Source organism: Pongo abelii, chromosome X (assembly GCF_028885655.2).
Source record: "Pongo abelii isolate AG06213 chromosome X, NHGRI_mPonAbe1-v2.0_pri, whole genome shotgun sequence".
Classification (NCBI taxonomy): Eukaryota; Metazoa; Chordata; class Mammalia; order Primates; family Hominidae; genus Pongo; species Pongo abelii.
The window spans coordinates 37734740-37756813 of NC_072008.2; the positions used below are offsets into that span (position 1 = coordinate 37734740).

General features: G+C 42.0%; 1 protein-coding gene across 1 annotated transcript; it reads right to left on the reverse strand.

Annotated features, from left to right (window-relative positions):
• Positions 1-17468: 17468 nt before the first annotated feature.
• On the reverse strand, positions 17469-21561 carry LOC100431997 (protein FAM47A-like). Its single transcript, XM_024240981.3, is given in 5 exon segments — positions 17469-18611; positions 18795-19234; positions 19916-20372; positions 20374-20511; positions 21418-21561. Coding segments are annotated over 5 exon segments (2247 nt in total). The 3' UTR covers positions 17469-17543.
• Positions 21562-22074: the final 513 nt, after the last annotated feature.

Here is a 22074-nt window from a genome sequence, read left to right on the forward strand (position 1 = left end):
AATCCATGCAGTAAATTGCTTCAAGAGACACAGGATACAGAAAATTCTGCTTCAAAATGGTAAAGTATCGTTTTCATTTTGAGACCTACTTTCAGGCACTAAATTAAATTTTAGATGACCTCAGCTTTTATCCTGTTTCTAAAAGATCCAACTCAGAAATTTGTCATGCTTCCAGTTTCCAAAATCTAGTATTGGTAGTTTTTCTGAGATGAATTCCAAGGCTCGTTCAGCTTGGTTAGGTAATTATAGTTATTATCATGAAAAATACTAGGTCAGATCAGTTCAATTTTTTTTCTTTTTTCTTTTGCAAAAAAAGAATAATATGTGAATGTTTTAGCCAGGTCATTTCATATTCAGCAACTAACTCTGGCTTTTATTACTTGGCCATGACATTGGTAGAGGTCAACTGCAAAGCAATGAGCAGGCAGGCTAGAGTAACTTATGTCAGGCATGTGACAGCCGCATAGTGTTACAGCATTGGCTTTTTCTTCAACATGGATATACTGAGCTACTGCCCCACCGCCAACTCTGTCATCTTGGAAAAGTGAGTTTATTTATTTATCCCTAATATGTTATTTATTTATTTCCTTCCTTCCTTCCCTCCTTCCTTTCTTTTTTTTGACTGAGTCTTGCCCTGTCACCCAGGCTGGAGTGCAGTGGCGCCATTTTGGCTCACTGCAACCTCCACCTCCCAGGTTCAAGCAATCCTCTCCCCTCAGCCTCCTGAGTAGCTGGGATTACAGGTGTGTACCACCAAGCCCATCTAATTTTTTGTATTTTTAGTAGAGATGGGGTTTTACCATTTTGGCCAGGCTGGTCTTGAACTCTTGACCTCAAGTGATCTGCCCACCTTGGCCACTCAAAATGCTGGGATTACAGGCGTGAGCCACCATGCCTGGCCTATGCCTAATATGTTCTATCTGTAAAATGGGAAAATGATTTTATTTCTTGAAAATCAGTGACTGAACAAAGAAAAAAGAACAAAGAGAAGATAGAACAAAGAGTTTTTACTCCACAAGGAATTGTGCATGTGGAAATGTATTATCTTCTTTTTGCTTTTCCCCAAATCTCCTCTGAAATGAGAGGAAAGTGGATGTTTTAAAGACAGAAACCTAAAAGGGTAAGTACAATAGGAGATAAGATATCAGCAACACAATTTGGAAACTGGAAAGCAGTAAATGACCTAGGAAACCTAAGAAATCTAATTTCTAAACTGGCAGGGAGGAAAGCTGAGAACCAATCTGATCCACCCAGAAGCACCCTGAAAAGCTTAGGACTGGTGCTAATAGTGAACCCTGAAAATTGGGGTGAGGACAGGGCTAAAAGCAGAAGGATTGGGTGAACTTCTGTGTACAAAGCATTTGGAATCCAGTACACCTCCCTCACCACATGCAGCATTTGGCTGTCCTGCCCACACTCAAGCAACAACTGGGGATTAGTCTATGGAGAGAATAAGGCAAGGAATTTCAGGACCAGAGAACACCAGGCACAGCTGAGATCAGAAGTACTGTGTGAAAACTAGGGGATTAAGTAAACATTTATAGATAAAATTTGAGATGCTGCATCTCCCAGATTTCTTCCTCCACTCAGCTCCTGTAGCAATGGCAGTCTGACTTGTGACCTCCAGGCAGGTTATTGGATAGTCCTTCTCTGTAGATGTTTACATTAAATGTTCACCAAGGGAATAGGACAGTCATGTCACCACATTAGCATGTTACCCACACTCGACAAAACCCAACTACTCCCATAGAGTTTCCAGTCAGCTTTTCAATACATCATATTTTAATGATGAACAGATAAACCAAATAAAATAATTTTCTGAGAAAATCCTCCAGACTGAAAGATGGAGGCCAAACAAAACAAAACAAACAAACAATTAAAAATGGAATGTGGGAGGACAAACTGAATTTGTAAGAAGATAATTTTAAAGAATAAAATTTCACTGTGATGCTAGTTTCTCTTGCTGTGCAGAAGCTCTTTAGTTTAATTAGATCCCATTTGTCAATTTGGCTTTTGTTGCAATTGCTTTTGGTGTTTTCATTATGAAATCTTTGCACATTCCTATGTTCTGAATGATATTGCCTAGGTTTTCTTCTAGGGTTTTTATGGTTTTGGGTTTCACATTTAAGTCTTTAATCCAATTTGAGTTAATTTTTGTATAAGGTGTAAGGAAGGGGTCCAGTTTCTGTTTTCTGCATATGGCTGGCCAATTTTACCAGCACCATTTATTAAGTAGGGAATCCTTTCCCCATTGCTTCTTTTTGTCAGGTTTGTCAAAGATCAGATGGTTGTAGATGTGTGGTGTTATTTCTGAGGCCTCTGTTCTGTTCCATTGGTCTATATATCTGTTTTGGTACCAGTACCATGATGTTTTGGTTACCGTAGACTTGTAGTACAGTTTGATGTCTCCAGCTTTGTTCTTTTTGCTTAGGATTGTCTTGGCTATATGGGCTCCTTTTTGGTTTCATATGAAATTTAAAGTAGTTTTTTTTCTAATTCCATGAAGAAAGTCAATGGTAACTTGATGGGAATAGCATTGAATCTGTAAATTACTTTGGGCAGTATGGCCATTTTCATGATATTGATTCTTCCTATCCATGAGCGTGGAATGTTTTTCCATTTGTTTGTGTCCTCTCTTATTTCCTTGAGCAGTGTTTTGTAGTTCTCCTTAAAGAGGTCCTTCACATCCCTTGTAAGTTGTATTCCTAGGTATTTTATTGTCTTTGTAGCAATTGTGAATGGGAGTCACTCATTATGTGGCTCTCTGTCTATTATTGGTGTATAGGAATGCTTGTGATGTTTGCACATTGATTTTGTATCCTGAGACTCTACTGAAGTTGCTTATCAGCATAAGGAGATTTTGGGCTAAGACCATGGGGTTTTCTAAATATACAATCATGTCATCTGCAAACAGAGACAATTTGGCTCCCTCTCTTCCTATTTGAATACTTTTATTTCTTTCTCTTGCCTGATTGACCTGGCCAGAACTTCCAACACTATGTTGAATAGGAGTGGTGAGGTGAGAGAGGGCATCTTTGTCTTGTGCCAGTTTTCAAAGGGAGTGCTTCCAGATTTTGCCCATTCAGCATGATATTGGCTGTGGGTTTGTCATAAATATCTCTTATTATTTTGAGACACATTCCATCAATACCTAGCTTATTGAGAGTTTTTAGCATGAAGGGCTGTTGAATTTTGTTGAAGGCCTTTTCTGCATCTATTGGGATAATCATGTGTTTTTTGTCATTGGTTCTGTTTGTTTATGAAATGGATTATGTTTATTGATTTGCGTATGTTGAACCAGCCTTGCATCCCAGAGATGAAGCCAACTTGATCATGGCGGATAAGCTTTTTGATGTGCTGCTGGATTCAGTTTGAGGCTTTTCGCATCAATGTTCATCAGGGATATTGGCCTGAAATTTTCTTTTTTTTGTTGTTGTGTCTCTGCCAGATTTTGGTATCAGGATGATGCTGGCTTCATAAAATGAGTTAGGGAGGAGTCCTGATTATTGTATTGTTTGGAATAGTTTCAGAAGGAATGGTACCAGCTCCTCTTTGTACCTCTGGTAGACTTCGGCTGTGAATCTGTCTGGTCCTGGGCTTTTTTTGGTTGGTAAGATATTAATTACTGCCTTAATTTCAGAACTTGTTATTGGTCTATTCAGGGATTCTACTTCTTCCTGGTTTAGTCTTGGGTGGATGTATGTGTCTAGGAATTTATCCATTTCTTCTAGGTTTTCTAGTTTATTTGTGTAGAGGTGTTTATAGTATTCCCTGATGATAGTTTGTATTTCTGTGGGATCAGTGGTGATATCCCCTTTATCATTTCTTATTGTGTCTATTTGATTCTTCTCTCTTTTCTTATTAGTCTGGCTAGCGGTCTATTTTGTTAATCTTTCCAAAACACCAGCTCCTGGATTCATTGATTTTTTTGAAGGGTTTTTTGTGTCTCTATCTCCTTCAGTTCTGCTCTGATCTTAGTTATTTCTTGTCTTCTGCTAGCTTTTGAATGTGTTTGCTCTTGCTTCTCTAGTTCTTTTAATTGTGAGGTTAGGGTGCCGATTTTAGATCTTTCTTGCTTTCTCCTGTGGGCATTTAGTGCCATAAATTTCCCTCTAAACACTGCTTTAGCTATGTCCCAGAGATTCTGGTACATTGTGTCTTTGTTCTCATTGGTTTCAAATAACTTATTTATTTCTGCCTTAATTTTGTTATTTACCCAGTAGTCATTCAGGAGCAGGTTGTTCAGTTTCCATGTAGTTCTGCAGTTTTGAGTGAGTTTCTTAATCCTGAGTTCTAATTTGATTGCACTGTGGTCTGAGAGGCTGTTTGGAAAAGAATGATTTCCATTCTTTTGCATTTGCTGAGGAGTGTTTTACTTCCAATTATGTGGTCAATTTTAGAATAAGTGCTATGTGGTGCTGAGAAGAATGTATATTCTGTTGATTTGGGGTGGAGAGTTCTGTAGATGTCTATTAGGTCTGCTTGGTCCAGAGATGAGTTCAAGTCCTGAATATCCTTGTTAATTTTCTGTCTCGTTGATCTGTCTAATATTGACAGTGGGGTGCTAAAGTGTCCCACTATTATTGTGTGGGAGTCTAAGTCTCTTTGTAGGTCTCTATGAACTTGCTTTACGAATCTGTGTGCTCCTGTATTGGGTGCATATATATTTAGGATAGTTAGCTCTTCTTATTGCATCGTTCCCTTTACCATTATGTAATGCCCTTCTTTGTCTTTTTTCATCTTTGTTGGTATAAAATCTGTCTTGTCAGAGACTAGGATTGCAACCCCTGCTTTTTTTGCTTCCCATTTGCTTGGTAAATATTCCTCCATCCCTTTATTTTGAGCCTATGTGTGTCTTTGCATGTGAGATGGGTCTCCTGAATACAGCACACTGATGGGTCTTGACTCTTTATCCAATTTCCCAGTCTGTGTCTTTTAATTGGGGCATTTAGCCCATTTACATTTAAGTTTAATATTGTTATGTGTGAATTTGATCATGTCTTTATGATGCTAGCTGGTTATTTTGCCCATTAGTTAATGCAGTTTCTTCATAGTTTTGTTGGTCTTTACATGTTTTTGCAGTGGCTGGTACTGGCTTTTCCTTTCCACATTTAGTGCTTCCTTCAGGAACTCTTCTATGGCAGGCCTGGTGGTGACAAAATCCCTCAACGTTTGCCTGTCTGTAAAGGATTTTATTTCTCCTTCGCTTATGAAGCCTAGTTTGGCTGCATATGAAATTCTTTGTTGAAAATTCTTTTCTTTAAGAATGTTCAATATTGGTCCCCACTCTCTTCTGGCTTGTAAGGTTTCTGAAGAGAGACCCACGGTTAGTCTGATGGGCTTTCTTTTGTGGGTAATCAAACCTTTCTCTCTGGCTGCACTTAACATTTTTTCCTTCATTTCAACCTTGGTGGATCTGATGATTACGTGTCTTGAGGTTGCTCTTCTTGAGGAGCATCTTTGTGGTGTTCTCTGTATTTCCTGAGTTTGAATGCTGGCCTGTCTTGCTAGGTTGGGGAAGTTCTCCTGGATAATATCCTGAAGTGTGTTTTCCAACTTGGTTCCATTCTCCCCATCACCTTCAGGTAAGCCAATCAAATGTAGCTTTGATGTTTTCACATAGTTCCATATTTCTTGGGGGCTTTGTTCATTTCTTTTCATTATTTTTTCTCTAATCTTGTCTTCACGCTTTATTTCATTAAGTTGATCTTCAATCTCTGATATCCTTTCTTCCACTTGATCAATTTGGCTATTGATATTTGTGTATGCTGCATGAAGTTCTCATGCTGTGTTTTTCAGCTCCATCAGGTCATTTATTTTCTTCTCTAAACTAGTTATTCTAGTGAGCAGTTCCTATAACATTTTATCAAGGTTTTTAGCTTCCTTGCATTGGGTTAGTACATGCTCCTTTAGCTCAGAGGAGTTTGTTATTTCCCACCTTTTGAAGCCTACTTCTGTCAATTCGTCGAACTCATTCTCTGTCCAGCCTTGTTCTCTTGCTGGCGAGGAGTTGTGATTCTTTGGAGGAAAAGAGGTGTTCTGGTTTTTGGACTTTTCAGCCTTTTTGCTGTGGTTTTTCCTCATCTTTGTGGATTTATCTACCTTTGGTCTTTGATGTTCATGCCCTTTGTATGGGGTTTTTGCGTGGGCATCCTTTTTATTGATGTTGATGCTATTGCTTTCTGTTTGTTAGGTTTCCTTCTAACACTCAGGCCCCTTTTCTGCAGGTCTGCTGGAGTTTGCTAGAGGTCCACTCTAGACCCTGTTTGCCTGGGTATCACCAGTGGAGTCTGCAGAACAGCAAAGATTGCTGCCTGCTTCTTCCTCTGGAAGCTTCATCCCAGTGAGGCACCCACCAGATGCCAGCTGGAGCACTCCTGTATGAGGTGTCTGTTGACCCCTGCTGGGAGGTGTCTCCCAGTCAGGAGGCACAGGGGTCGGGGACCCACTTGAGGAAACAGTCTGTCCCTTAGCAGAGCTTGAGCACTGTGCTGGGAGATCTGCTCTCTTCAGAGCCGACAGGCAGGAATGTTTAAGTCTGCTGAAGCTGTGCCCACACCTGCCCCTTCCACCAGGTGATCTGTCCGAGGGAGATGGGAATTTTATCTATAAGCCCCTGACTGGGGCTGCTGCCTTTCTTTCAGAGATGCCTTGCCCAGAGAGGAGGAATCTAGAGAGGCAGTCTGGCTATAGTGGCTTTGCCACGCTCTAGTGGGTTCTGCACCCAGTTCAAATTTCTAGGCAGCTTTGTTTACACTGTGAGTGGAAAATTGCCTACTAAAGCCTCAGTAATGGCAGACTCCCCTCCCACCACCAAGCTGGAGTGTCCCAGGTCAATCCAGACTGTTGTGCTGGCCGTGAGAATTTCAAGCCAGTAGATGTTAGCTTGTTGGGCCCCGTGGGGGTGGGATCCACTGAGCAAGACTGCTCGGATCCCTGGCTTCAGCCCCCTTTCCAAGGGAGTGAATGGTTCTGTCTCACTGCTGTTCCAGGCACCACTGGGGTACAAAAAAAGAACTCCTGCAGCTAGCTTGGTGTCTGCCCAAATGGCTGCCCAATTTTGTGCTAGAAACCCAGGGCCCTGGTGGTGTAGGGACCTGAGGAAATCTCCTTGTCTGTGGGTTGCGAAGGCTGTGGGAAGAGCATAGTATCTGGGCCAGATAGCACTGTCCCTCATGGCACAGTCCCTCACGGCTTCCCTTGGCTAGGGGAGGGAGTTCCCCAACCCCTTGCACTTCCCGAGTGAGGTAATGCCCCACCCTGCTTCTGCTCGCCCTCCGTGGGCTGCACCCACTGTCTAACCAGTCCCAATGAGATGAACCAGGTGCCTCAGTTGGAAATGCAGAAATCAACCCCCTTCTGCATTGGTCTCACTGGGAGCTGCAGACTGGAACTGTTCCTATTTGGCCATCTTGACTGGTGAACCAAAATCATCTTTTCAACAAAACTATTTCTTCTCTCAGTTGTACTTTGTCAACATGTTAAAAATACCCTTGGTAATTTACCTGTGCATTTATAACTAACTATGATGGTTCTCAGTCTTTGTTGCTTATTAGAATCACCTGGGCAATTTAAAAAATATGCATTGCTCAGAACACACCCCCAACACATTAAATCAGAATTTATGTGGGTGGAATACAGGCCTCAGTAGTTTGTAAAGCTTCCCAGGTGGTTCAAATGTGCGTCCTGTACTGAGAACCAGTGAACTAGAGTTTTATTACTCAAACTGTGGTCCATGGACTGGAAGAATCAGTATCACTCAGAAACGTGTCAGAAGTACAAAAGCTTAGGCCTCATTTCAAACCTAGTAAATAAGAATCTGCATTTAAACAACATTTGCAGGTGATCTACATGCATGTTAAAGGTTGAGAAGCGTTATTCTAGAGTGCTCAAATGAATCATTGAGGTTAATAAGATCAAGGTCATGAGTGTTACCTTTGTTCCAACCTCTGTTTTGCTGTATTTGAGGCAGATAGTTATGAGCATTTGTGTTTAACAGTTTCTGATTTTAAGGCCATGGGTGTGGATAGTCTTTTGTGTCCAAGGTAGATGTATGTTTGTAATGATCTCCCAAAGGCAAGGGATGATTTTGTTTCTTGTTAGGAGTTCCTCATTACCCCAGGAAATCAGTTCATTAATAATATTGATTACTCTGACACCATTTATGAACCTCATTCCACAAGACCCTTCACAATCAGATTCTACTTACTTCAGTCACATTGCCGCAAAATCCCATGGTCTTTCACAAATCTGTGTTGATTCATATTACACAGTGCTGGGCACAAAGAGATAAATATTAGCTAGCTATTATTACTTCTGCCTTGAAATGGGAAAACTTCTCAGCTGGAATATCTTTTTCCCTCCTTCCTCACCTGGAAAATGCAAATTTAGCATTCAAAAACTGGCCCAGCGTAGCTCACCCTAAGTGCCCTCAGGTGAGGGTCCATCCTGTATGCCACCTCCTCTGATTAGAATTAATCTGCTGTGGGTACCGCAGCGCCTCCTACTCTGGGCGCTCCTTCAGAAGAGGGACCAGATGTCCTTGAACATCTACGACTCCTAAGCCCTCCATAAATATGTATATAATGGATCAATAATTGAAACCAAAAATCATCTCCCCGCATGGAGATTTGCCATGTACATGGCAGAGTTTCTACTCAGGCAAAATAGAAAACCACGAGAAAGCATCTGGTTTTGAAAATGATAGTTATGAGATGCATTTTTTATGAGGCAGTTACTGTTTAAAGGAAAAATTTAAATAATGCATTCTGTAAATTCCTGAACTATACAGTCTTTACTTCATCTATATGGCTTCCAAGGAAAATTCCATATTACAAAAATCGGACTTTTATTGTTTTATGCATTAATTTATTCATTCACTTATTACTCAACAGTAAATCACTTTAAATATCTATTCTAAAGAATTATATGTTTTAAATGCCTACAATAGGGCATGAAAATATGAAAGTATCACCCCCAAGCAGGATTAAGTGGAAATATACAAAAAGAGATAGTGTATATTTTGCAATTAGGCAAAATATCCCACATTTGCTGTGGAGGGCACAAGGATCCCTTTTTAGGGGATTTTGTGGCCCTTCCTCATTTTGATGGGCTTCCAACAACCAGGGAGCTTTTCTCAGGAGGAAGATGTCACTAGGGCTACTGGAACTGCTTTTCAATGATTGCAGATGCGGAAGTATGAAATCATAGCTTCTTTGATTCAGATTTGGACAACTCTGAAGGGTAACTTACACTCCAGAGTTTACTCCTGACGTCATGTTGAAGCTATCCTCTGTGAGACTGGATCTAAAATGGTACTTTTACTTGTCATTTTATCTTTTCCTTTTTGCTTCTCTCATTCCCAGTAGAAGGTCCCCCAGTCTCCCAGGAATATCTTTACTAAATCAGTTGCATGCCAATCCTCTTCTCAGGGTCTCTTTCTGAGAATCACAACTTAAGGCACTTTTTAATGCTATATTTCTACATAGATATATAAATACACATACACAGAGTTTTACACACTCAGCATTCTTTAATACTTTTTTTATTTTGCATTTGTCAATTAGTCATTTATGTTTTTATATATCTGTATTTTCCATTGGGTTAAAGGGTCCTTATGAATGGGAATTGATTTATTCCCATTGTGCCCCTGTTCTCTGCCCTCTCCCTAATCCAATACCTCATAGACTCCCATACAGAGTAAGTGCTCAAAGATGTTGTTTGTGTTTTCTCAAATAGGATAGAATACACATACATTTTATACACATATGCATTAACTAAGAAAGTCAAATGTGATATCTGAAGAACTGGAACCACATGTTATTAAAGGTTTTTTTCTGGGCAGGCAGAGCATATATTTAACAGTGTTATGCTTAAAAATAACCAAGTGAAATTTTCTTTGAAATGAATTTATCATTAAAAGTAGTTTAATGTAACAAATGGTGAAAATAATTATACCACTACAAATTCTGTCTTTTGGACTATTTTGTGATTAATGCCTACTAAAATTATTCAAATGTAATCTGACAGATTTTTCAAAAAGCCATAATTAGAAATGAAAAAGGAGATAAGAAGTTTCATCAAATCTCTTTTCTTTGCCATCAAAACTAGTCTTACCCAGTTTCCTTTCATGAATTCTGTTTCCCTAACATATTTTCAGTTCAGCCACATTTGGGAGACAGACATGCAAAACTCCCACAGCACGCAAATGAGATTAGCAACCTGGTTGCCGAGCAAAATGCACCTTCTCTCTATTGCCTAGCAGTGACATCCCCCTGGACAGGAAAAGTGGCCTTTCCTGAGTATGTCTGCTTTAACTCCATTACCTACAATGCCTTGGGATATTCTTCCCATCAAGCACTTGGACAATGAATTTCAGAAGTCATCCTATCAGATTACATTGATCTCTACCTTCAACCAATTCCCATGCAAATTAGGCTTCCATAAACATGTAGCATGACCAAAAGAAAAAGCTGTTGCAGAAATTTTTAAGAACCTAAAGTATTTTTTTCATCACTTGTCACACATGTTAAAGAAAAGTCATTTTTCCATGAGCTTCCCCATGCCTGAGTTGCTGCCTCATGCTAGCTCTTTATAAAAGTCCACAATTGTTTCAATGTGGTTGTTGCTATTTTCACTGTATAGTTCTTCATTCATCGTCATGGTTGGCCCTTAATACAAAGGTACGAGAAAGTATTACTGGAGGATAGCATGCTACTAGCATCAGGGTATGTAGACAGAAATGTGACTTTTTAAGATAATGCCAAAAAATGATGGTGCCTTTCTGCAAGAGAAAAGTGTTTTTCTGTTTCTTTCAATAATTACCTAAATCAGAATTACTTGGGAGGGCTTGTTAAAAACACAAATTCTCAGGATCCATTCTTTGAATCCAAATTTCTAGAGATAAGACCATTCCATTTATCAAGCTCCACTTGACCATCACTGATTGCCCCAGGAGTAAGCCTATGACTCAAACAGAGCTAATGAGAGTTCTTCCTTAGAATTTTAAATTTATGGCCACTGGACTGAGTGCTACATGAGGATCTGGAACTTTGTTTTGCTCTCTGATATGTCTCTATCCCCTTGAATAATGATGGTTACACAGTGGGAGCTTATTAAATTGAATTATTGGAGTATGTCTCAGTTCTCTTTGATAGACAACATTGTGAATTGTGAGGCAGCCATATTCCCCTATGCTTAGAGGAATACAAACAGAATGAGACTGTTGTAACAACACTCAAGCTCCTAATTCCAGTTGTCTTTTCTGCCTAGCTATTTCCCTGTCATTCCCTTGGCTTTGTGAGCCAATGAATTGTCCAAATTTGCTTAATTTGAATTTCAAACTAAAGCAGTTTAATAAACATAGCAAGGTCTTATAATCTCTTATTTTTTAATTATTTTATTATATTTTTACCACACTTTAGCTTACAACCAACTTCTAAAACAGATTTAAAATCTGAGATGCTAAAAAGTAGAGAAGACTTGCCTCAGGTCACATGCTAGTGTATGGAAAAATCGGAAATAAATTTTTTATCGAATCTTCCTTCTTGGTGGAAAAGGATAAGTAAAACTTGGAAGAGATTGAGAACTTTGAGGTGTTTTTACCTGTAATGCTTTCCAATTAGCTTAGCATTATAACAAAACTGGTTCAGTGATGAAGGAGGGTTTCAGCCACTGGGCACTTGCAGAAATCTCATTGTACTAATGACAGATTATCTGATACATTGTTGTCTACCCCAAATAAATGTATTATCTGTCAATGGAAAGTAAGAGTAAGGGGAACCACTGATGTTAACTTAATATTAACCACAAGGAAAAACTGGGTAGTGATGGTGCTAATTCAGAAGTGTTAGGAATAGGAAGAGTAGTACATTGTTGTCATACATATTGTCTGACGTAGATCCTGGATATGTCTGGGCTCATATTTGGGAGGCAGTTATTTCAAAATTCTCACAGACTGGAATAAACCCTTTGACAGTTGCTTCGTAAGTGTGGGGGTGAAACACTCAAACAAACTGGGAAGATTTTGCTTGCCCAGCAGCCCACAGCCTTTGCTTTGGCATCAACACCCTAATTTTCATTGGGGAATCACTTCTTTCCCACTCTCATAACATGTTCCCAGGCATAAGCACGTGACCAAAGTTTGGCCAACCAGGTTGGTTCTGGAATGGGCATGTGACCAAAACTAGGCCAAAGAGAGTCAAAATCTTGAGAGAAACACTCCTTTTCTTCATTTTATTTATTTATTAAATTTAACTTTTATTTTAAGTTCGAGGTACATGTGCAGGTTTGTTATATAGGTAAACACATGTCATGGGGGTTTGTTGTATAAATTATTTTGTCACCCAGGTATTAAGTCTTGTACCCATCAGTTATTTTTCGTGATCCTCTCCCTCCTCCCACTGTCCACCCTCCAATAGGCCCCAGTGTCTGTGGTTCCCCTTTACGTGTCCACAGAGAAACACTCTTTTTCTACGAAGATTGCTAAACTGTAGAAAAAGCCTGCCTCAGAATGAATCCAACCTGGGGTGAGGAGAGGACAAGGAGGAAGAGGAGGCAGGAGAAAGGGAGAAAAATTTCACATCATTATTTTAGTGCTTAGTGTAAGCCATGCCAGGATCTCTTGGTTTCAACCCATCAGTTCTCTTTTGGAGAAACTCAGGGCGAGTTGAGTTCCTGCCTAATAAAGAGGCAGCTGAAGAGTCCACTGAAGTTGCAGAGAGAATTTGCTGAAAGACAAAGATCTTAAAAACACAAAGACGAGATGGAAGCAACTAACCAAATATGAATTGGAAGAATGGCATGAAGCCCAAAAATGGCATCAGAAAGGCAGAGAGAGTTTAGGATTATTAAGTAAAATGCAAAAACAAGACACAATTCCTTTCTTTTATTCTCTGAGAAAGAAGAGACAAAAAGTTACAGGAGTATTGGTTGTTCCATCAGTTGACAGAAGGAAGGCAAAACTACTCCATTTCTTTTATCTTATTTTTTCATTGAAGAAAATTAATTTCAAACTGAAAAAGTTAGAACAACGAAGATCAGGAAAAAAGAGAAACCCTGGACACTTACAAAGATCAGAGGTTATATCAGTCTGAAAATAACTTTTGCTGATTTAAACAGAAAAGGAATTTATTAAAAGAAAATTGTGTAGCTCACTGAAACTCTGGGAGGGCTGGAAAGCTGGGCAGAGGCTGAGGGGCAGGAATGTTGCTCTAAATCACCCCACATAAAAGCCTATTGAGGACTCAGTTGCCACCGTCACTATGTAATAGATGATACAGTTTGTGTCAGAACTACCACAGCACGGGACATTTCATGCTGCCACTAAGACCCTGTCTCTGCTTCCCTGGGAATTTGATCTTGAGACAGCCAAACTTTCCACCCAAGGTGAATCTCCATAGTCACAGATATTTGGCATGGTTAGCTTCCATTCAAAGCCTGATAGTACTGACAAGAGCATCTGACTGGCAGAATGTTGTCATGTACTCATATCCTAGCTGCAAGGAATGTTGTGAAAAATCTGAATGTGGCATTTTAATTATGTAAGAGGAAGTGAGGTCTGTCTTCCACTAAATCTCATGAAGTGAGAATTCCAAGAAATAATTGTCATGACAAAAGTCATAAAGCTTTCCCTCTATGTTTTCTTCTAGGAGTTTTAGCATTTCAGGTCTCACGTTTAAGTCTTTATTCTATCTTGAGTTTATTTTTGTATATGGTGCAAGACAAGGATCTGATCATTCTTTTGCATGTGGCTATACAGTATTCCCACCACCTTAATTTAAGAGAGTATCCTTTTCACATTGTTTATTCTTCATAGTTGACCATATATGGGCAGGTTTATTTCTGGATTTCTACTGTTTCATTGGTTTATATGTCTGTCTTTATGCCAGTACCATACTGTTTTTTATTACTGTGGCTTTGTAATATATTTTCAAATTAGGAAACATGAAGCCTTTAGGCACGGTGCAGGTGTACCATTGTGCTGGCGGGGAAGGGAAGGCTAGGTCTGCCTGGGCATATACGCACCAGCATAGCAATGTGGAGGGTGGCCATCAGTGCAAATGAGCTGTTGTGTATTTGTAGAGGCCACTCTGCTGGAGCACTCTGCCAGTCAGGTGTGGTCCAACAGCTATGATGTGGGCCCCAAGTGGCACCTGGCAGCTGTGCTGCAAGCAGTTGTGGCTAGGCTGGGGCCCCACAAGAGGCCAGCAGACTGAGAGGTGCTCAGGATGGACTAGACCTGTCTCATGGGTAAGACTGCCCTGTAGAGTTCAGGTCTGAAAGGTCTCCTAGGGTTAAGTCTCCTATGGGAGCAAATCTAGCCTAGGGGGATGCACATCTCTGACTGTTCTCCACTACAGTTGCTTCCACAGGACAACCTCTGTTTTCGGCCCCCGGCTGGAGTTCTGCCCCTACTACTTCTCTAAGTAACTTTCCCTGCCAACTCAAGTGTCCATGGTGGTCGAGGGGTGTCCTCCTGCTGAGATTCCAAAGGCCCACAATGAAAGTGTGTTGCGCCTTGCCTGTTAAACTCACCCCCTCTGTTGGAGTCACTGGGGGCCAGGAACACATTCCAGTGCGCAATAACCCTGGGAAGTGTTCCTAGCTTCCTCCCTCTTCAGCCCAGCCTCCATGTTTTCCCTCTGTCTGATCTGCTTAAAACTACAGGATAAGAACATGGCAGCACTGGGATATGAACTCATTTTTGCTTAGCTCCAAAGGCCTTGCTCATTCATGCAGACTCTCAGAAATGAAAAATAATTCCCTTCATCTTTGTTAAATCACATGTTCCTACAGACAAATTCTCCAAAGCTTTTATGAAACCTATGTGATGCTGTAATACCATTGATTACTACAGTATTTATGGAATATACCATTCATAGCTTTAGGCTACACAGGCACAGTTATACATCAAGCTCTCTTGAATTCTCTCTTTCTAAAACCTATGTATTTGAAGTCAGGATATTTTCAGAAGTCCAACTGGTGTTAAAAATCCAAATAGATCAAACATCATTTCTGTTTATATCTGTGTGACAACTAATACCAATGGGTGTAATTACAATGTGGAAAAACCCACATAATTTCTCGAGGAAAGTTTATTTCACTGGAAGTAGCCATTACCAAGAAGCAACAGAAACCCTAACCAGTGGCTCTTATTTTGCAATTACACTTTTTCATCTTAATTTTAGTATATGTGCAGCCAAAGCAAGCACCACTTTTTCATGTTAAGCAATGGCTAAGATTGTGTGTGACATAGGTGAAGGCTATCACCAGATAAACACCATCAAAAAGTTATTTTTTATAGTGTCTTTGGGTTTTGATTTTTTAGTATCCTTCTTCCTTTTCAACTCCATCCTCCTCTTCCACAAATATAGGTTTAGTATTAATTCTATGATGCCTGAGGCATTAGGCACTACAATAAGTAATCCTTTAAGTCTCACCAGAATTTGAGTTTGATGATATGGTGTCCATTGTGTAGATGAGGATCCATCCTCCGTGAAGTGCAAGATCACATAACCAAATGTGGAAAAGTAGGTGTGTCTCTTGCTGAAGGGAACTGAACATTGAATGCTGCTGCATGAAGCCCAAGGCTTCAGTGGACAACCTCAGAAACCAGTAACTCTGAGCCATAAGGCATGATATTGGCCTCTCAGAAGTCTGAATAATATGTATGGGTATTTCCCAGATTTTGAAGGCATTAATGACTCATTTCTCTAGGATACTGATGTAAGTTCTTCAGTGTAAGACAACTGGAAAATGAGTGTCTTTGTCTACAGACATAAGGTCTTAATAAAAGTAATCATGAAATTGACCTTGGTGGGGAGAGCAATGAAACAGGATTACATGGCCTGAGTGAAGTCCTAACAATACAGAAGATTAGGTACAAAGACACAAAGGTAAGAAAAGGAATATTGACTGGAGTCTGGAATGCAGGAGCATGTGTGTGTATGTGTGTGCATGTGTGTGTGAGTGTTTATGTACCTAGATAAGTTTAGCCTGGATAATTAATAAGCCATGCTTGTGTTTTACAAAAATACACTCAAGAAGAGACATGGGTTGGAAATTATTGCAGAAATACAATAAGAGATAGTGGTGACATGAACCTAAGTTTATGATGATGAATTTGAAGAGAAATTATAGGCCTTGGCTTAGAAAACAACATAAAAAAGACTTGGTTCTTCAGGAACACAATGTCCACAGAAAAACTTCACTAGAAACAGAATTTGCACATAGACAGATGTATATCTCACTGCTTACTTGGATGAAATATATGCATATATGCCCATTTACAGATGGACTCTTTCACTTCTGAAAGAAAAAGTACACTTCAGATCTACACTACAGATATATTTACCTACAAATTTACCTATACCAGACAGTTTCGCCTGCTACGTTTTAAAAGTAAAGCAGTTGCTTATTACTTTAAACTTATGAGTGCATTTTAAATTGCTAAGAATGAAATGAAAATTATTTGAACTTGGACAGATATGTAAGGATATTTGATGTTGCTTGGTAGCTTTTCTCATACAGATCTATTTTGCACATGAGATTTGCCAGGGAGTTGAAGCTACCTCCTATTCTGCACCTGTTTATATGATTTGGTAATAGTCTTTTGTAGTGAAGGTTTATGAACATGGTGAAATGCATACATTCAATTGAGAGAGATGATAAAATGGCATAACTCAAGTTTCAACTATGATTTTGATAAATAGTTTTCAAACCGGTTTTGGGGGTTTGATGTAATCCCAAAGGGGAAGATAACAATTTTACTATTAAAAAGTGTTAACATTAATTTGGCTATAGACTCCAATTTTTGGTTAACAAAGTAATTGTCATAATTATTTCATTACAATTTCAATATAAATAGAGTTATACAATTCTCGTTTTACTCAGCATATTTTGGTGTTTTTGTTGTTGTTGTTGTTTGTTTGTTTGTTTGTTTTTTGAGAAAGGGTCTTGCTCTGTTGCCCAGACTGGAGTGCAGTGGCATGATCATGGCTCACTGTAGTCTTAACCTCCTGAGCTGAAGCAATCTTCCCACCTCAGCCCTCTGGGTAGATGGGACTACAGGTGCGCACCACCATGCCTGGCTAATTTTTGTATTTTTTTGTAGAGACCAGGTTTCACCATGTTGCCCAGGCTGGTCTTGAACCCCTGGGCTCAAGCAATCCATCCACCTGGGCCTCCCAATGTGGGGAGGGATTACAGGCATGAGCCAATGTGCCCAACTCCACTTCTCTTTTTAAGAATAATTATTTTATTTCTGGTTTTATGTATTTTTACAAATAATTGACATGATAATGTAATATTCACAATGCTTCAAAAATGTGAAAAAAGTATATGTGAATATTAATCACATAATTGATAAAATATATGAAATAATGAAGCCAAAGCAGGTCATTAAGAAATATTTATAAACATTAGGTATTGAATTTACAGATGTTGCCAAAGTTGTACATCCACGGGGCCAGTCATCATAAATTCTGATTGATGTTTAAAATGAGAGCAAGAAATACCCAATTAAGTAGTAAATTGAAAACCGTCTAATCTTCTTCCGATGCGTCTGTGACGTCTTCTTTGTACTTGTAAGGTCTCATTGCACGCTGAATAGGAGTCTTAACAGAGTCATAAGTCCATCCCTTCCTGGCACACAGCCTTTCAATAATGCCAGGCATTTCATAGCCCTTGCTTAGAATGAAATCCTTAAAGGCAACTGGTCCATAAAGATCGTCAAGAATATGAGGTTCATTAGGCTTTTCAAGTAAGAGCTTGGGGTCAATCAAAGGTTGATCACTTCTTACCTTTTTCCCCAACTTAGGCTTAAGGTACCATACTCCATACCTCATCTTCACACACTGTGCTGTGTAAGAATTCGGTGTCGTCTGGAGTTTCCTGTCCCAGTCTTTTTCCTGTGAGAAGGATTCGACCTCATCCATTTCATCTAGCTCTATTCTGTATTGCAGCTCTGAGGCCCATTCTTTTATCTTCTTAATCTGTTGGTCTTCATAGGTTGCTCTCCACTTGGGGGTAAATTCAAACAGATTCCTGATGGATTCTTCATCAACTCCCATGTCTCGAGCCCACTTGAAGTCATGCAGTTTTCTCGATGTGTATCTATGTTGAAGAGAGTCAGAAACACACTCTGTTGTGCTTGGTGTATCTTCCTGAAGCAGTTCTTTTAGACAGGACGCTCGAATCTTGGGAAGCTCCAAGAAGTGATGGGACACTGGAGCTTTGGGAGGCTCTGGGGAGAGATGGGACACTCTAGTCTTGGGAGGCTCCAGGCGGAGACTGGACACCTGACAAGTCTTGGGAGGCTCAGGGCAAAGATGGGATGCCCGAGTCTCTGGAAGCCGTAGGCAGAATTCCCTACAAGAGTATTTACCAGGCTTGGTGGGTTCCTTGACTGTCTTCTCCCGGCCCTCACAATAAGCCCATGCCTTCTCCAGCTTCCTCTCAGGATCCAGCAGTTTCAGCATCTGTAGTAAGAGACTGGACACCCAACGAGTGTTGGGAGGCTCTGGGTGGAGATGGAACACTACAGTCTCGGGAGGTTCCGGGCAGAGACTGGACACCTGCGTCTTGGGGGGCTCCGGGCGGAGACTGGACACCTGATGAGTCTCGGAAGGCTCCGGGCAGAGATGGGACACTCCAGTCTCGGGAGGCTCTGGGCAGAGACTGGACACCCGAGTCTTAGGATGCTCTGGGCAGAGATGAGACACTCCAGTCTCAGGAGGCCCCGGGCGGAGACTGGACACCAGAGTCTCGGGAGGCTCTGGGCAGAGATGGGACACTCCAGTCTCAGGAGGCTCTGGGTGGAGACTGTACATCCAAGTCTTGGGAGGCTCTGGGTGGAGATGGGACACTCCAGTCTCAGGAGGCTCTGGGTGGAGACTGGACACCCGAGTCTTGGGAGGCTCTGGGCAGAGATGAGACACTCCAGTCTTGGGAGGCCCCGGGCAGAGACTGGACACTGGAGTCTTGGGAGGCTGCAGGCAGAGATGGGACACCTGAGACTCGGGAGGCTTCGTGCAGAATTCCCCACAAGGGTATTTACCAGGCTCGGTGGATTCCTCGGTTGTCTTCTCCTGGCCCTCACAACGAACCCATTCGTCCTCCAGCTTCCTCTCAGGATTCAGCAGTTTCAGCACCTATAGTAGGAGACTGGACACTCGATGAGTATTGGGAGGTTCCGGGTGGAGATGGGACACTCCAGTCTCGGGAGGCTCTGGGCAGACACTGGACACCTCCGTCTTGGGGGGCACTGGGTGGAGGCTGGACACCTGCGTCTTGGGGGGCTCTGGGTGGAGACTGGACACCCAACGAATCTTGGGATGCTCCAGGTGGAGAGTGGACACCCGTTGAGTCTTGGGAGGCTTGGGGCGGAGATGAGACACTGCAGTCTTGGTAGGCTCCGGGCAGAGACTGGACACCCGACGAGTCTTGGGAGGCTCCGGGCGGACACTGGACACCCGACCAGTCTTGGGAGGCTCTGGGCGGAGTCTGGACACCCGACAGGTCTTGGGAGGCTCCAGGCGGAGATGAGACACTGCAGTCTTGGGAGGCTCCGGGCAAAGACTGGACACCCGACGAGTCTTGGGAGCCTCCGGGAGGAGACTGGACACCCCACGAGTCTTGGGAGGCTCCGGGAGAAGACTGGATACCCCACGAGTCTTGGGAGACTCCAGGCTGGGATGAGACACTCCAGTCTTGGAAGGCTCTGGGTGGAGACTGGACATCTGACGAGTCTTGGGAGGCTCCGGGCGGAGACTGGACACCTGAAGAGTCTTGGGAGGCTCCGGGCAGAGATGAGATAAGCGAGTCCCGGGAGGCTCCTGGCAGAGATGGGACACTCCAGTCTTGAGAGGCTCCGGGTGGAGACTGGACACCCGACAAGTCTTGGAAGGCTCTGGGGGGAGATGGGACACTCCAGTCTCGGGAGGCTCCGGGTGAAGACTGGACACTGGAGTCTTGAGAGGCTCTGGGCGAAGATGTGACACTCCAGTCTCAGGAAGCTCTGGGCGGAGACTGGACACCGGAGTCTTGGGAGGCTCCAGGCAGAGATGGAACACCTGAGTCTCAGGAGGCCTAGGGCAGAATTCCCCACAGGGGTATTTACCAGGCTCGGTGGGTGCCTTGGTTGTCTTCTTCCAGCCCTCACGAGCCCATGTGTCCTCCAGCTTCCTCTCAGGATCCAGCGGTTTCAGCACCTGTAGTAGGAGATCTGGAGGCATATCTTCTCCCAGATTGGGGTACATGGCCAAGGGATGCTTGGCCATCAGCTGGGCTTCCTCTACGAATGCCTTCCGTGCTGGCTGGGCTGGCAAGAGCTTGGAAAACAGGGCCACTTTCTTGAACAGCTTTTTTCTGCCTGCTTTTGGGGTCAGCTTGGGGACCTCTGTGAGAGATTTTGGGGAGTAAGAACTCATCACGGCTACAAATGAGCATATCTTCGGGAGACAGACAACCGTAGTGGAAGCTGTCCATGCCCTCCTTCACAAATACCCAGTTCTAAATTTACAAGAAAAAATCAAACAACCCCATCAACAAGTGGGCAAAGGATATGAACAGACACTTCTCAAAAGAAGACATCTATGCAGCCAAAAGACACATGAAAAAAATGCTCATCATCACTGGCCATCAGAGAAATGCAAATCAAAACCATGATGAGATACCATCCCACACCAGTTAGAATGGCCATCATTAAAAAGTCAGGAAACAACAGGTGCTGGAGAGGATGTGGAGAAATAGGAACACTTTTCCACTGTTGGTGGGACTGTAAACTAGTTCAACCATTGCGGAAGACAGTATGGCGATTCCTCAGGGATCTAGAACTAGAAATACCATTTGACCCAGCCATCCCATTACTGGGCATATACCCAAAGGATTATAAATCATGCTGCTATAAAGATACATGCACACATATGTTTATTGCGGTACTATTCACAATAGCAAAGACTTGGAACCAACTCAAATATCCATCAATGATAGACTGGATTAAGAAAATGTGGCACATATACACCATGAAATACTATGCAGCCATAAAAAAGGATGAGTTCATGTCCTTTGTAGGGACATGGATAAAGCTGGAAACCATCATTCTGAGCAAACTATCTCAAGGACAGAAAACCAAACACTGCATGTTCTCACTCATAGGTGGGAATTAAACAATGAGAACACTTGGACACAAGAAGGGGAACATCACACATGGGGGCCTGTGGTGGGGTGGGGGGAGGGGGGAGGGATAGCATTAGGAGATATACCTAATGTAAATGACGAGTTAATGGGTGCAGCACACCAACATGGCACATGTATACATATGTAACAAACCTGCACGTTGTGCACATGTACCCTAGAACTTAAAGTATAATAATAATAATAATAATAATCATAATAATAATAATAATAACCAAATACTCAGTTCTGGGTGTCCATTGGCGGGAACCTCAGGCTCCTGTGCTTGTGCTTCGCGATGCACTTGGAAGGCGGTTTGTCACAGTACCAGGGCTTGCAGTCCATGCCCGGGGACCTCGGCCGGTCCCGCGGCCTCTGGTCCCCCATGGTGGCCCTCGCTGGGGTGCCATCTCTTCAGTTTCAGCGGTTCCTGATTCCTGCCGCTCTAGTCGCTAGGAGACCGCGAGCCACGCACAGCCCAGGTTCTTCCTCGAAGCGGGGCAGCGCTGACGCCACCTGCGTAGCCTGGATTCTCCAGGGTATGGTCAGCAATGGAGTGCCCAAGCCCCTGCTCATTCCATGGTGTGGTCCATGGGATGGACAGAGCGCAGTTTCCTTTTCCATTCGCCTTTGGATGGACATTTCGGTTGTTTCCCGTTTTGGACTATGACAAATATTCTATGAACATTTGTGTCCATGTCTTTGTACGTACATATACCTTCATTTCTCCTGGATAAATTTTAGCTAGGAGTCCAATGGTGGGATCATATCATAAGTGTATGTTTAACGTTTTTAAGAAACGACCACACTTTTACAAAGTATTTACACTATTTCATATTCCTTCTACTAGTGTAGGAGCATTGCAGTTTTTTCACCTATGATCCAACACTTGGTATGGTT